Source organism: Harmonia axyridis, chromosome 2 (assembly GCF_914767665.1).
Source record: "Harmonia axyridis chromosome 2, icHarAxyr1.1, whole genome shotgun sequence".
Lineage (NCBI taxonomy): Eukaryota > Metazoa > Arthropoda > Insecta > Coleoptera > Coccinellidae > Harmonia > Harmonia axyridis.
In genome coordinates this window covers 16,903,755-16,919,213 of record NC_059502.1, presented here as the reverse complement: position 1 = coordinate 16,919,213, position 15,459 = coordinate 16,903,755, and the positions used below count along the sequence as shown (strand labels likewise).

The 15,459-nt window shown below is 35.7% G+C and overlaps 1 protein-coding gene across 1 annotated transcript; it reads left to right on the top strand.

Moving 5' to 3' along the window:
- Positions 1–6,814: 6,814 nt before the first annotated feature.
- On the top strand, positions 6,815–11,201 carry LOC123672892 (uncharacterized protein K02A2.6-like). The gene is made up of 2 exons (XM_045607223.1): positions 6,815–7,706; positions 7,775–11,201. The coding sequence occupies exons 1-2, from the start codon at positions 7,613–7,615 to the stop codon at positions 10,966–10,968; spliced, it is 3,288 nt and encodes a 1,095-aa protein (XP_045463179.1). The 5' UTR covers positions 6,815–7,612; the 3' UTR covers positions 10,969–11,201.
- Positions 11,202–15,459: the final 4,258 nt, after the last annotated feature.

Here is a 15,459-nt window from a genome sequence, read left to right as displayed (position 1 = left end):
ATGTAATTTTCAATAGTGTGTTTTCATTATTTAAATATTTATTTCAAGAATTGTGATGGATTCTTGCAACAAAATTTAATAACGATTGTTTTTTTGCTTCCAGGGTGGCCAGCTGAGCCCCCTGTCCCTCTCTAGGTACGTCCATGCGTCTGTGAAATCGTCCTGGCAATCAGTGAACAAGATCTCTCAGTAACAGATAACGTAAGGAACGAAAAAAAATTAATATTTCAAAGAATCACTTCCCTATTTCGATTTTGTAACCGGAAATTACACAATCTTTTAGACAGTCATGAAATAGGAACTGGTACGGAAATGGAAAAGTAGAAATGCCCGAAATCAACATAATGCATGTTGTATACGATTCGAATCGATTCCATATAGATGACAGAATCGAATTGCGAATCCATCAAGTTCAATCTCATATGGTGGATACCTCATTCAGAGACGATTACAAAATATCGATTTCACCCCTCATTTGGTCTCCACCTCTTCCAGCATCAACAACTTTCAAAACATCATTTCAGCCCTCGGGCGAACTATCGGGGCGTAAACAGGATTTCCTGTTCGCCTTTTTCGCTCTCGCTTCAATACAATATTTTATGATTTCGGTTCCTGTGACATCGAACTTTCAACTTCGATATCTGTTTGATGAGAGCCTGAGAGGCGAGAGAAATTTAGCGTTGTCCCACTCGATCTCAAAGGAGATATAAAGTCGCTTTCTGGATGACGACGTGTACACCAACTTCCTTTTGAACCGAAGTTAATATCGCTTTTTCGGTATGAGTTTTACCGAATTTACTACCGAATTCGATTTCGCTCGTAATATTCTTCGAGCGGAAAATGACGGAAAACCTTTCGCATTGATGAATTCCGCTGGCGCATTGAATTATAACGAAATTGATTCTTGAGTCATAATATTGGTATATACAGGTGGTGTACATGAAAATTCCATCTGAAAGGAAGTTTCTCCAATTCTGTGGTTATTCCGTTCATTCTTCCACATCTTGTAGAACAAAATCGTGCGAGAATATATCAGAAACGCACAGTTTTCATGGTTATATTTTATTATTCTATGTTGGTACTCCGAACTTTCCGCCACGGCTTTATCTGTCAATTCATCAATTTGCCTTAAAGAAATCAGTTCTGCCAACCAACATTTTTCAATGCAAAAATCACTGAAATATATTTATGGAAATATTTCACTAATTTCAATGAAAATGCAATGAATTAGAGAAAATAATGTATAATACTCGTACAGAAGGCTCATTCTACCACTCGTTCATTCCAAAACTCGCCACTTCGTGGCTCGTTTTTGAATTTTGAACTCGTGGAAGAATATCAATGCCTTCTGCACTTGTATTATAAATAACTATTCTCTAATTCTGTGGTTTCTCCGTTCATTCTTCCACATCTTGTAGAACAAAATCGTGCTAGAATATATCAGAAACGCACAGTTTTCATGGTTATATTTTATTATTATATGTTGGTACTCCGAACTTTCCGCCACGGCTTTATCTGTCAATTCATCAATTGCCTTAAAGAAATCAGTTCTGCCAACCAACATTTTTCAATGCAAAAATCACTAAATTATATTTATGGAAATATTTTATTAATTTCAATGAGAATGCAATGAATTAGAGAAAATAATGTATAATACTCGTACAGAAGGCTCATTCTACCACTCGTTCATTCCAAAACTCGCCACTTCGTGGCTCGTTTTTGAATTTTGAACTCGTGGAAGAATATCAATGCCTTCTGCACTTGTATTATAAATAACTATTCTGACTTCAAACATAGGGAGTCAAGTCAAAAACCACGGAGAAATGCCGGAATAAGTCAATTTTTATTCGAAGGAATCCATATTGTGAAGGATAATTCCTTTGAGCATACTTGCAACCACTTTAAATGAGCCTAATTTTGATGGTTTTGCAATCCTATATATAAATATGCTAAAAAATTTCTGTTCGACATCTGTTTCCGTACATTCGTTTCTATAGAGTACTAATGTATTTTTATGATGTTTTTTAATGGAATACATTCAGTATTAGCGAATCCAAATGCGAGGTCCCTCTGAAATTCTGCGGGATCAAAATTGCGGGATTTTCCAAGCGGGATTCAATATTGACATTGCATGTTAGACAATGAAAGCGCAAACGTCCCAGAAAGCAATAAACCAATCAAAAGTTACGGACGAAGATGCAACACTAGTTACTTTTGAAACTACACTACGATTCATGATCATCATTTAGAAAAGTCATTATAACTCGACTTGAGTGAATAAATGATTAGACCGTATGGTACCGTATTTAGAAAACCCAGGAAAATATCTCGAAGCTCTGGAAAACAGTCAATGTCTACAAATGGCCAAGAAGATACCTTTGTACTTCATAGCAAATCAACATTACGAAATGAAATTGAGAGTTCGACATACAGACTGCAAAAAGAGACAACTTTAGAAGACAAAACACAATCTCCAACCGAAGACCATTTCACTTATGCTGAGGATAAGGTATGTACATTATTTCAGAAATTTTAAGTAAAAAGCTAAAATTTTCGAAAAAAAAATGGATGAAATTCCCGAGGCTGCAACTTTTCCTGGACTAAGGCTACGCCCTTGAAAACTCACTATGTTTCAAATCAGAACGCGATGTTCAAAAACGTTTTTATTTGAGCAGTCTGTGAGGAATAATTTAGGAGATATAACGGTTTTTCGATGGAAATTCAATTTTTTCCCAAGTTTTGAGTTTGAATTTCCTCAAAACTGTGAGTTCTACGTGAAATCAGTGAGCGTTGCCATAATTGATGATCTCTGATTAGCCGAATTTCGATCTCACCTGAAATAGTAATTTACGTAACAAGTCCGGAAAATAGGGTTTTTTTGGGCGAATAGACAAAATTCCAGGACGAGCGTAAGCGAGTCCTGGAAGTCTATGAGTCCAAAAAAACCATTTTCGGGCGTGTTGCGTACAATATTTTTTCGGCAACCATGTAAAATAACACTATCGCTGCTGCTTTCCATATTTTATTGCGATTGCGATAAAAAAACATGCAAATTTTTGACAACTAATTTCATATGAACTGTCAGCCGTTATCTCGGTTGCTATGGATTCTATGATTCTTTTCCGGCCTAGTCCGGGAAGTACGTCCTTTCCGGACTAGGCCGGGAAATGCTACTTTCTCAGAGAAAAAGCGTCCGGGAAGTGAGCACTTCCCGGACGGTTGCCGAAAAAATTTTTTGTCGAAAAATTTTCGTAAAATATTCCATACCTAACCCTTTGAAAATTGAAAAAAAAATTAAAAGTTCCTTCATGGGACTATTGTACTATTTTATTGATTGATTCGACGATGTAGATCACGGAAATGCTTGCAGTTTGGCGATTAGTATATCATTTCAGATATTATAGGTATAAATCTGAAATTTTCAAAAAAAAATGGATGAAATTCCCGAAGCTGCAACTTCTGCTGTACGTAAGCTACACCCTTGAAACCTCACCATGTTTCAGATCAGAACCCGATGTTCGAAAAACGTTTGTATTTGAGCAGTCTGTGACGAATAATTTGAGAGATATAACGATTTTTTTATTGAAATTCAATTTTCTCCCTAATTTCGAGTTCAAATTTCCTCGAAACTGTCAATTTTCCTCAAAACGTCTACGTAAAATCGGTGAGTGGTGTCAGAATTGACGAACCCTGATTAGCCGAATTTCGATCTCACCTGAAAAATTTAAAATCGAATTTTGCCAAAAAAATGTGTTTTACTATGGTAGACCGGGGACTTTTCAATTGACCTGTTATGTCTAAAATGTGTAAACGAGATATCAAATTTCATATCATCCTGAAAAGAATCATAAAGATTTTTTACCTCCTGTAAACTCGGAAGTAACATAGCAACATACTGAAGAGGCGACACACTTTTCAATTCCATATGTTGGAGAGACCAATTATTTTCACATCCGGTTCAATGATCAATTATCCTGTGAGGCCAATTAAGAATGCAGTACCTCGCCAATAAAATGGGGAAAATAAAAGAGTTCCAATTGAATATTTCATTTTTCATATTGCATATTTGATTTTATCATTCAGTCACAATTTCTCTTTTTTTTTGCAATACATATTTACATCCATTAATAGAATGGTGATATGAATAATCAGTGAAGTTATTGTTAGAAATGTGTTTTGCAATTGGAAAGAAATTCAAATGAAACCCAATTTCAACTTAATGAACAGTCTTGATGTTTTCATATGAGTGGAATTTTCGAGGTGAGCAGTTCTTTGAAACTTTCGCGTCTTCACATTAGTATCATTGTACCCCAGATGGCATGAATATTTCTGTATTATGATAATAAGCTTCAATATTCCAAACTTCTTGGATTCTGCTAGTTGTCCTCAGAATATTGCCAGCATTCGCGGTATTTGTGTCTGAGGAACATAACGAAGTATTTGCATACAAACAAAAAGTACACCTACACATCTATAGTTATTGTCTTTTGTAATATCTGCTACATATTATGTATACTCCATCATTTTATATTTTTGTCAATCATTTGAATTCCTTCCTTTCATTAATTGTGTGAAATTATGAAAACCTCACACCATAAAATTCGAATGAATCTACTTGATGAAGGTAATCTAATATGAATGTCAAAATTATGATAATTTTACCATAGAAATCAACCAAAACAAAAATAAATTATCCGAAACGTATAATAAATTAAATAACTGGAATTTGTTTTTTTGATAGAATTTTTCCTCATCACTGTCTTATAGTTCAAAAAACTCACTGAATTTAGAAGTTTCAACCTACATAGGTACTCCTTTCACTAACTGGTAGGAAAGCTACAGAGATAGCAATCTCAACAGCTAGTTAAGATCTTTTTTCTTACTCTTCTGTGAAATGGATATACAAATCATCATTCTAATTGGATATAGGTATATATTTATAAATTTTTCATCAAACTATAAAAATCAATTAGTGATTCAATTCCATATGGCAAAATGTAGTATTTGTACATTAAAATAATTAATCGTAAATAAAGTTAATGAAAAGCATAAAAAATTCATTAGGAATATAATCAACATGAAGATCTTTATCATGGCATTCATTATATTATGTCCATCTCATTCATTGCTTGGAAAAGGATTTTCGAAATGAACTAGATGTGAAATATGCCAATTAATTCAAGACAGATCCTGGCTTTCGTCCATCTTGAAATGGAATGAGAGCTGAAGCTCAGCTGCAAAAATAAACCACTCTTAATTAACGCCATTCGAGTTATTCATTTTCGTGCTGGAGTTTTTTCGTTGATTGTAAAACAAAAAGACCTCTACAACTGGTAGTCTCCGAGAGTTGAATAAGTTAAATAATAGCGCAAAGTGGAGAAACTTCGAATGGGTTTTTTTGAAAGAAAAAATTCCCCTTCAAGACTGTGTTCAGATATTCCAGAATAAATAACACTTCTCTCAATAAGTCTCCAGCCTAATCAGTGAAACACGTTTTTTCTTCACAATTCGACTATATTCGTCAAGATAGTCAGTTTTGAGAGTGATACTCAACGTTCCTCCAATTTTCCATTATCTTTTTTATGGAAAGTTTCATCTCGGCTATCGAAACAGGCTCAAACACATCTTCATTAGAGGCAAATTTCGTTCTCCTCGGCATTCTTTTGAAGTATGCGAAAAGCCAGTAATAACTGGTGGTCAGATATAGAAAATAAGCTTTATGATCAAACAGTTAGAAAAGTGATTCGATCAATGTGTCCATGGTTTACTTCGATTTGTGAACAGGAGCATTGCCTTGGTGCAAAATAATTTCTTCCGCACTTCAGGACTTTTTTTTTATTTCTGTACTCTAAAGATCAAATAACGGTATGTATTAATTGTTGTTGTGGCTCTGTTACCCTTCCGGGAACTGCGACCAATTTGATCTTTTGTTCTTAACCCTACCTATTCATAGAAACCCAAGGAGGTCGTCGTGCGGTTAATGAAACCGACGACATCCTTAGGAGCCTTGGCTATTACTTCGTGAGTATCCAGAACTGACTTTTCCATATGAGTGGTTCTAAGGCCAGTCAGCCCCGGACATTTGCATACTATGTGTTCGGCAGTTTCTACCTCTTTTCCACAGAGTCTGCAGATCCCATCTGCTGACAGTGTCTACCAACAGTCCCACCATTACCCGAAGCTCAGCTCGTGGTAGCTTCAGGAGTATCCTGGTAAAGGTTGGTGAAAGCACCACAAATTTCTTTGCCTGAGCAAAACCCGGAATTTTTCTCCAGAGGGTATATCCACCAAGAGGATTCGACCATGGTGCATTGTTGAGTCGATTCAATGTGGTTTCGCTGCGGGATAGAAGAGGAATTTTGTGTCTGCATAACAATATTGACTGCCCTTACAAGACCACTAAAGGAATCAGGAGCAACAGGTGGCCCTTATATAATTTTTCAAGTTGTGCCTTATTGCAGAAAATTATGTTTTTTCATTGTAGCTTCCTGAATGATATTGATTGAAATCAAAACTAGTCAGACTTATTTTGAAAAATGATGCTATTCTAAAAAACTTGACTTTTTTTCTGTCTGCCAACAATTATTAAAATATTTTCAAACATTATGTAATATTCAATGTTGATGGTTTGCCTTTGTCTAGAAAGTCGATTAAAAACATATCATGCACGCCTCAAAATAGAGATGATATGTTGTATGTTGTATGTTGTATCGTGTATTTAAATTGTTTGTATTTCCCGGGGTTTTCTTAGGCGCATATATTGTTAGTGCGCAAGTTATGTGTGGTCTGGGAGATTTCCGTCTTGATCAATTCAATTCTCGTATGAAGATAGAACGCATATGTTAAGTGATATACATTTTCATATTTCTTTCAATAAAGAATTTAAGCAGTTCCACCGCAATTTATTACTACGTACACAACAGTTGGCGACGAGGATCTACGAATCTACGGTAAATAACAACGGACAATACAGAGAATACCACCGACACGTATAAGAATCATCAATTACGTTCAAACAAGATGTCTGCTCCTACACATTCAATACATACAGTGTTTTCAATCGAAACATACGATGTTTCAAAGAAATTCGACCGTTGGTTAATGCGCTTGGAAAGTGCCTTCGAAGTTTTCCTGGTTCCTAATGAGAAAAAGGCTGCATACTTATTACATTACATGGGACCTGATGCCTACGATGTTCTCTGCGACAAAGTATCACCTGAAAATCCAAATAATATGGAATACAATGACCTAATTAAGGAAATGAAACAACATTACAATCCTGAACCATTAGAAATTGCAGAAAACTTTCGATTCTTACAAAGGAAACAGAATGAAGGGGAAAGTGTTCAACAATACTTAACTACTTTGCAACGTTTAGCTACGACCTGCAAATTTGGTGATTATCTTAAGAAAGCATTGAGAAATCAATTCGTGTTTGGCCTGAGAACACAAAATATTCAAAGTCGTTTGTTGGAAATGAAGGACCTGACTATAGAGAGGGCTCTAGAAGTAGCTATCAGTATGGAAACATCAGCAAGAGATGCGGCACAACTACACAGAAGCAATGTGGCAAGTGCAAGTGTAAACAGTGTTAAGTGTGAAAAAGGCAATAATGACCGATTTTCATCTAAAAGGGCTTTTGCAAAGTCTTCATCAAATAATTCCAAAAATGTTAATTTTAAAAATTATTGTTACAGGTGCGGATCTCCCACACATTTTGCAAATAAATGCAAGCACATTACCACTATTTGCTCTAAATGCAAGGTCAAGGGTCATCTGGGAAAGGTTTGTTTCAAAAGTAAAAATACAGAAAGTACAAATCAAATTGAAGAACTATTTTCTATTGAATCCGAACATATCGATTACAGGGAAAAATTTATGGTCAAAATTAAAATTGAAGGTAAAATTTTAATTTTTGAAGTAGACAGTGGAGCTGCTGTAAGTATAATGAGTTATTCTATGTTCAAAAATTTCTTTCCTACTTTACAAATTAAAAAAACTGATTTAAAACTAGTCACTTACTGCAAGAAAGTGTTGGATGTTGTGGGCTATTCAAGGGTGGGTTGCATTTATGAAACTGAAACTCACATTTTGAATTTATACATTGTTAATACCGATCGAAAACCTATTTTAGGCCGTGAGTGGATACGTCAATTGAACATTAAATTACAAAATATTAATCAAATTTCCGTTATGAATACACCTGAAAATATTTTAAAAAAATACCCAATAGTTTTGGAAAAATCAATGGGTAAAATTCTTAATATTCAAGCTCGTCTTAAATTGAAAAATAATGCAACACCTGTTTTCATCAGAGCTAGAAAGATTCCATTCGCTTTACAATCCAAAGTGGAAGAAGAATTGTTGAATTTAGAAAAGGAAGGAATTTTAGTAAAAGTCATGCGTTCTGAGTGGGCTACACCCATTGTACCGGTTGTAAAAGCTAATGGGAAAATTCGCATTTGTGGTGATTTCAAAATAACCTTAAATCCAAACCTCATTATAGATGAGTATCCTCTACCTTCCATCGAAAATTTATTTTCCACTATGGCTGGGGGAGATAAGTTCACGAAATTAGATTTACAACAGGCCTATTTACAATTAGAAGTACATCCGGATGATCAAAAATTTTTAACATTAAGTACACCTAAAGGACTTTTTCAATGTACTCGATTAATGTATGGGGTTGCTAGTGCGCCTGCTATTTGGCAACGCCTGATAGAAAATTTGCTGAAAGATATACCCGGTGTCTCAGTATTTTTAGATGACATCAAGATAACAGCCCCTGATGATAATACACATTTCGAGAGACTGGAAAAAGTTTTATGCAGACTTTCAGATCATAATATAAGAATTAATTACGAAAAATGCGAATTTATGAAAGATAAAATAGAATATTGCGGCTATGTTATAGATAGGTCGGGCATACATAAAGCGAAAAAGAAAATGGATGCAATCCAAAACGCAAAAATACCTACTAATAAAACTGAAGTCAGGGCTTTTACAGGTTTAATCAATTATTACGGAAGATTTTTAGAAAATCTTAGTTCAAAATTATACCCTATATACAATTTATTGAAAGAAGGTGTAGATTTCAAATGGGACATTAAATGCCAAAGAGCATTCGATACTGTCAAGAAAGAAATTAGTTCCGATCGAGTATTGGCTCATTTCGATCCTCAGTTAACATTAATTTTGGCTACTGATGCCAGCCCCTATGCGGTTGGCGCAGTACTTTCACATGTTTATCCAGATGGTACTGAAAGACCTATTCAATTCGCTTCACAAGTTTTATCGACAGTTCAACAAAAATATTCACAAATTGATAAAGAAGCATATAGCATTATTTTTGGTGTCAAGAAATTCTTTTATTACCTTTATGGTAGACGTTTCACCCTGTATACAGATCATAAGCCTCTTATCCAAATTTTTTCACCATCAAAACATCTTCCAACTTTGTCTACCACAAGAATGCAACATTATGCATTATTTTTGCAAACATTTCAGTACGATATTAAATACAAAAATTCAAAAGAACATTCAAATGCGGACGCTATGTCCAGATTACCTACAAACTCGAAGCAAATTAATATGTACGATGAATCTGATGCATTTGAAATATATCAAATACAAAATTTACCTGTCACTTTCGAAGAATTACGAATTGAGTCTTCGAAAGAGCGCAGTTTTTCCAAATTAATAAAATCTTTACGCCTAGGTAAACAAGTATCCAAAAAGGATCGCTTCAATGTCGAACAATCTGAGTTTTCTTTACAGCAAGGCTGCTTGTTCCGTGGACAAACAGTTGTTATACCACAATCTTTACGTCCAAAAATTTTGAATGAGCTTCACTCAACATATTCTGGTATAATTAAGACGAAACAATTGGCTAGAGGTTACTGTTGGTGGCCTGGAATATCAGTCGATATTGAAAATAAAATTAAAAACTGTTCTGAATGTAATAAATTTAAAAATAATCCCGCTAAATTTCCATTTCATCCATGGGAAAAGACAAGTAAACCATTCGAAAGAGTACATATTGACTTTGCCGGACCTTTCATGAATCGTTACTTTTTTATTTTAGTTGATTCATATACTCGTTGGCCGGAAATACATGTTGTCAAAAATATGACAGTTCATACTACAATACCTCTACTTCGAAAAATTTTCAGTACTTTTGGTCTACCAGCTGTCTTAGTTAGCGATAATGGACCCACTTTTACGTCCTTTGAATTCAAGAATTTTTTGAGAGAGAATGGAATTTTTCACAAGTTCTCACCTCCATATCATCCTGCTACAAATGGATTAGCAGAACGATATGTTCAGTCTTTCAAGGGTGTTTTAAAAACTCTGGGACAAAATGAGAGAGACATCGAATTGAATTTGTCTAAATTTCTTATTAATTACCGAAAAATGCCTCACACCATTACCGGAGTGAGTCCTTCTTATCTTATGTTTGGTAGGGATATTCGAACAAGACTTGATTTAATTTTGCCTCTAAAAAAATACGAACTAAATATTTCTAAAAATACTGATTTTAGAGTTTTCAGAGAGGGGGAAAGAGTCATGGTTAGGGAATACCTGGGGTTCGATAAATGGCAGTTTGGTACTGTGAGAAAGAAGTTGGGAAGTTTAATTTATTTAATCGAATTGGATGATTCTCGAGTTTGGAAGCGCCATGTCGATCAAATGCGTTCCATGGGTGAGGACACACCTTTGAAAATTAGCAACACACCATCTAACACATTTATTGAGCTTCCTACGATATTGCCTTCAGCGAAAAATAATGACAATGATTATGTTGCTGAAAAGCAAAATACTTTGGACGGAAATGTTGTCCAAAATAAAGAAATTAAACCAGATGGTGTACCACTAAAACCAGAAATTCCAGATGACGCTTGTACCCTAAGGAGATCTACACGATTGCGTAAAGCACCCTCACGATTGGGAATTGAAAATTGTACTTAACTCCTACAGAGGGAGGAATGTTGTATCGTGTATTTAAATTGTTTGTATTTCCCGGGGTTTTCTTAGGCGCATATATTGTTAGTGCGCAAGTTATGTGTGGTCTGGGAGATTTCCGTCTTGATCAATTCAATTCTCGTATGAAGATAGAACGCATATGTTAAGTGATATACATTTTCATATTTCTTTCAATAAAGAATTTAAGCAGTTCCACCGCAATTTATTACTACGTACACAACAACCTTGCCAGCTGATTTTGGTCTCATTCGACGACTTGTTTCATCACTGTCACCTATAGACGCAAAAATCCTGTTTATTCAGCTTTAACAGCTCGAAACAGCAGAATGCATTATGCTTTATTGTTCCTTTTCAACGGTGAGCAAGCACCGCATCCATTTCGAGCAGAGCTTTCTCTTGGATAAATATTCATGCAAAATAATGAATATATTGCCTTATACTGTTATGTTCAACACCACAACTACCTAGAGCAATTTCAATTTGAGATCGGTCAAAACGTTTTCTATGTTTTCTGAAACTGAAACTATTGGGGCAATCGAAGCATTCAGGATCGTCGGTGGTTCGTCAACGACGTTTTAAGTCAGCATACCATGTTTTAACTATTGTTGTCGATGGAGCAGAATCTGAATAACACTTATCAACCCATCACTTTGTATCTCTCCATAAGAAAACGTTGTTTTATCAATAGACGAATCTAGCTCTTATCCAATAATTCAACTCTTATTTCCGAAATTTCGATTTTTGAAGGTTGGTACAAACGAAAAAAAGAAGTGGTATGGCGAAAGAGCCCTCCTCCTTCGCCAAAATACAGAAATAAACTCATCCAGTTTTTAGAAAACACACTATCTTGCAAAATTATTCTCAGAGCAAATCGCAGAGATGCATTTGCTTTCTATTCATCTATTGAATTTCACTAGTGGGAATTATCCCTTCAACTTTTCGTTTCCCAGGTATTCCTATCGTTCCCGATGAAAACTAGAAATTGCGAGGCACAAAGTGCTGTCCTGAATCTGATATTCCATTAACCCAGAAAATAGAAACATTCTACAGAATATATTAAACTTGTATTGCTCCAGTGGGACTGATTCGATGCCTGAAAAGGCCGCGGTTCTTCGAATAACAATCGATAATCGCTTGAGACGTCACGAACGGAACAATTCATGGACACGCCAACTTGATGAGAAGAAAATTAATACCTGCAATATGTGGGGAATTTCTTTGTTTCTACTCTGCTTCCTACTGGATCATTGATAGGAATATGTATTCGGTGGATTCAATTAGGGGACAAGGAAATAAGCTTATTGTTTTTTCAGGAGTGTACCAAAATAATAAATATTCGATATTTCCAATCGAAAAATAAATGCTTTCCTCCGAATGAGAAATTCTTTTTTTTTCAAAAACAACATTCGAACTATAAAATCGAGAGAAGAATTTGAGAAAAAATGCAATTCACCTGATATTTTCAGAAAAATGTGAAACTATTTTGTTTCGTGGAACTCCCGGAACAAGATACTCTATTAATGCATATACTTTCAGGCAATATTTTATAACAGGTGTTTTTTTCGAGGTATATAACTTTGAGTTGGCATCACTGATAGCGACCGATTTAACAGCTGTCAAGGGATTTATTCTCAATTTGGTTTGGCAATTCATCATGAATAGACTCATGCCTAATCAACGCTTGCAAATAGTGCAATTTTATTTCGAAAATAATGGTTCTGTGCGGAATACGTATCGCGCACTACGTCCATTTTATTTTGTTTAGCGATGAAGCACACTTCTGGTTGAATGGCTACGTCAACGAACAAAACTGCCGCATTTATAGTGAAGCTAATCCTCAAGTGTATGTCGAAACACCGTTACATCCAGAAAAACTGACTGTTTGGTGCGCTTTATGGGCTGGTGGAATCATTGGTCCGTACTTCTTCAAAAACGATGATGGCCAGAACATTACAGTCAAAGGTGATCGGTATAGAGCCATGATTACTAACTTTTTCATTCCTGAATTGAACAACCATGATGTCCAGGAGCTGTGGTTCCAACAAGACGGCGCAACATGACACACAGCTCGTGCCACAATCGATTTATTGAAAGACACGTTTGGTGACCGCCTAATTTCACGTTTTGGACCTGTGAATTAGCCTCCAAGATCTTGTGATTTAACACCGCTAGACTACTTTCTGTGGGGCTATGTAGAGTCATTGGTCTATGCGGATAAGCCACAAACCCTTGACCATTTGGAAGACAACATTCGCCGTGTAATTGCCGATATACGGCCACAAATGTTGGAAAAAGTCATCGCAAATAGGACGTCCAGATTGGACTACATCCGAACCAGCCGTGGCGGTCATATGCCAGAAATCATTTTTAGAATGTAATGCCACAAGATCATCCTGCGGATAAATAAAATTCATGTCAATCGAATAATCCATCGTTGTTTTATTGCAATTTAAAGTTGTATAGCTCTAAAAAACACCCTTTATCTTTAATTTTTCTGCTGAAACAGCATGTATAAAGACCTCAAGTAAAAGGTTTCCACATTATGGAATTATTCTAGGTCCATTGTTATTGAACCGACAAAAACTACAAAGTTTGTTTTGGGAAAAATAACCAAACCTCATCAATCATCCTTCATAAAATTGCGTGTATGAACGTCGATAAGATCAGAAAATGCAGTTCGGTTCTTCTGCAATGCGATATTTCCAGAATGTAGCTGCCATGGCTTTTTGGAGGAGCTGTTTGTTTCGTATCATGCCTGAGGCTAAAGCTTGGCGGCTTGTTGTTATAATCTGCCGAAACCTATATAGCAAAATGGATGAGGATTACTCCACTGTTTTGAAGGTATTTCATTCCATTAGGAATCCAATTTGTTTCGTGTCTATCTAAGTAGGCATAGTTTGTTTTCCCAGTTATATCTGTTGATTCCAGGTATATTTGATATTTGGAAGACAATAATTGCCTGTTAATATTCCAAAGAAAGTACCTATATATTCCTGCCATGCCATCAGACGATAAACTTCATGAACGGTCTGGATTATTAGCTGAAAACTATGACATACCTAATTGATTTTGGCAACACATCTGAAATTCTAATAGGTCTCACAAAGGCCATAAGAAAAATGGGAAAAAGGAAAAAATCCTTTCGAATACTTTCTGCTTACGTAATAATTGTTATCTATTGTAAAATGACATTTATTGTCATCATCAGTTTTGTTCGAATACATGTAGGCTTGGTTAATCGATCGTCTAGAGGTATGATTCGATTACCTGGTCTTTCGTCTTTTTCTCCGTGACTTTGTTGGATTTGTAATAATAGAACTCTTTTCAATTATTTACATCTATTTACAAAGCCACACTTATACAGTACAAACTCAGTATTGAGAAGATCCTAATTACGTCTTAATTACAAGTTTCTCACTACGGTACTGAATTTCGTCTTTAACTCGTTTGTTGATTACTAGAAACGTCTTCGTTTATCACGTCTTCGTCGTACTTCAAGTTTTCGGTCGTCTCGTCTCTTACTCGTCTTAATTTAGTCCGCGAACCGTCTTTTCGTCTTACGTCTTAAGTTGACCGACCGAACTTGACTCGTCTTCGGCTTAAGTTGAACTGTACGCATCTTCGGCTTAATTTGAACTGTACCCGTCTTCGACTTAATTTGAACTCTCTGACGATTGGAACTTACCCTGTCTCGAATATCGACCTCCCTTCTCTCGGCTTAGGGAAAGTACCATCCCCTAGTCCAATGAGAGCTTTGCCGTACCGCCCACAAAGATCTTCGCGGATTCCTGGAAATCAAATATTCTCGAAGGACTAGAAACTGATACACAGATGTGACACATCTGGTACGACCGTATTGTCTTCGAAGTTTCACAACCCTCCAGTAAATCTCTTCAAGATTTACAACTCCATGACATATCTTCGACACCTCGAATAATAACACATCCTTTTTACATTATGTACAATAACAATTCGTTCCCTGTAAATTCATTGAAACTGTCATGCCCTCGACAAATCAAAGAAACTAATAGGTCTCCAAGCATCCGGTTGACCATCTCAATTATTTACAGGGAACAATAACTGGATCCTACATACATATTTGGGTCATGTCAGCCAATGAAAATGGTGAATGTTCTTTAGCATTGTTCTTTTCTTCAATTCCCAATCACAAATCGAATTTCAAGTACTGAGTATATTTTTTCCTTATTTTCTTCGAATAATCAATGATTTTCGTGATGTGATCAACATGAAATTTCAAAACATGAAAGCTTGAAATTTTTATAATTGTTAAATTAGTGTTAGATGTGTTGAATCTACAAAACATGCATACAAATCTGGAGCCGACTGTGAGAGGTAACATGAGGATTCAATAAGTGACCGAATGCAGTATGCCCTCAGTATTATTGAGAAGTGGTGCGAGGAAAAAAGACTAACTTTTAACCCCTCCTCAAAGACAACACTGATTCCATTCACTAG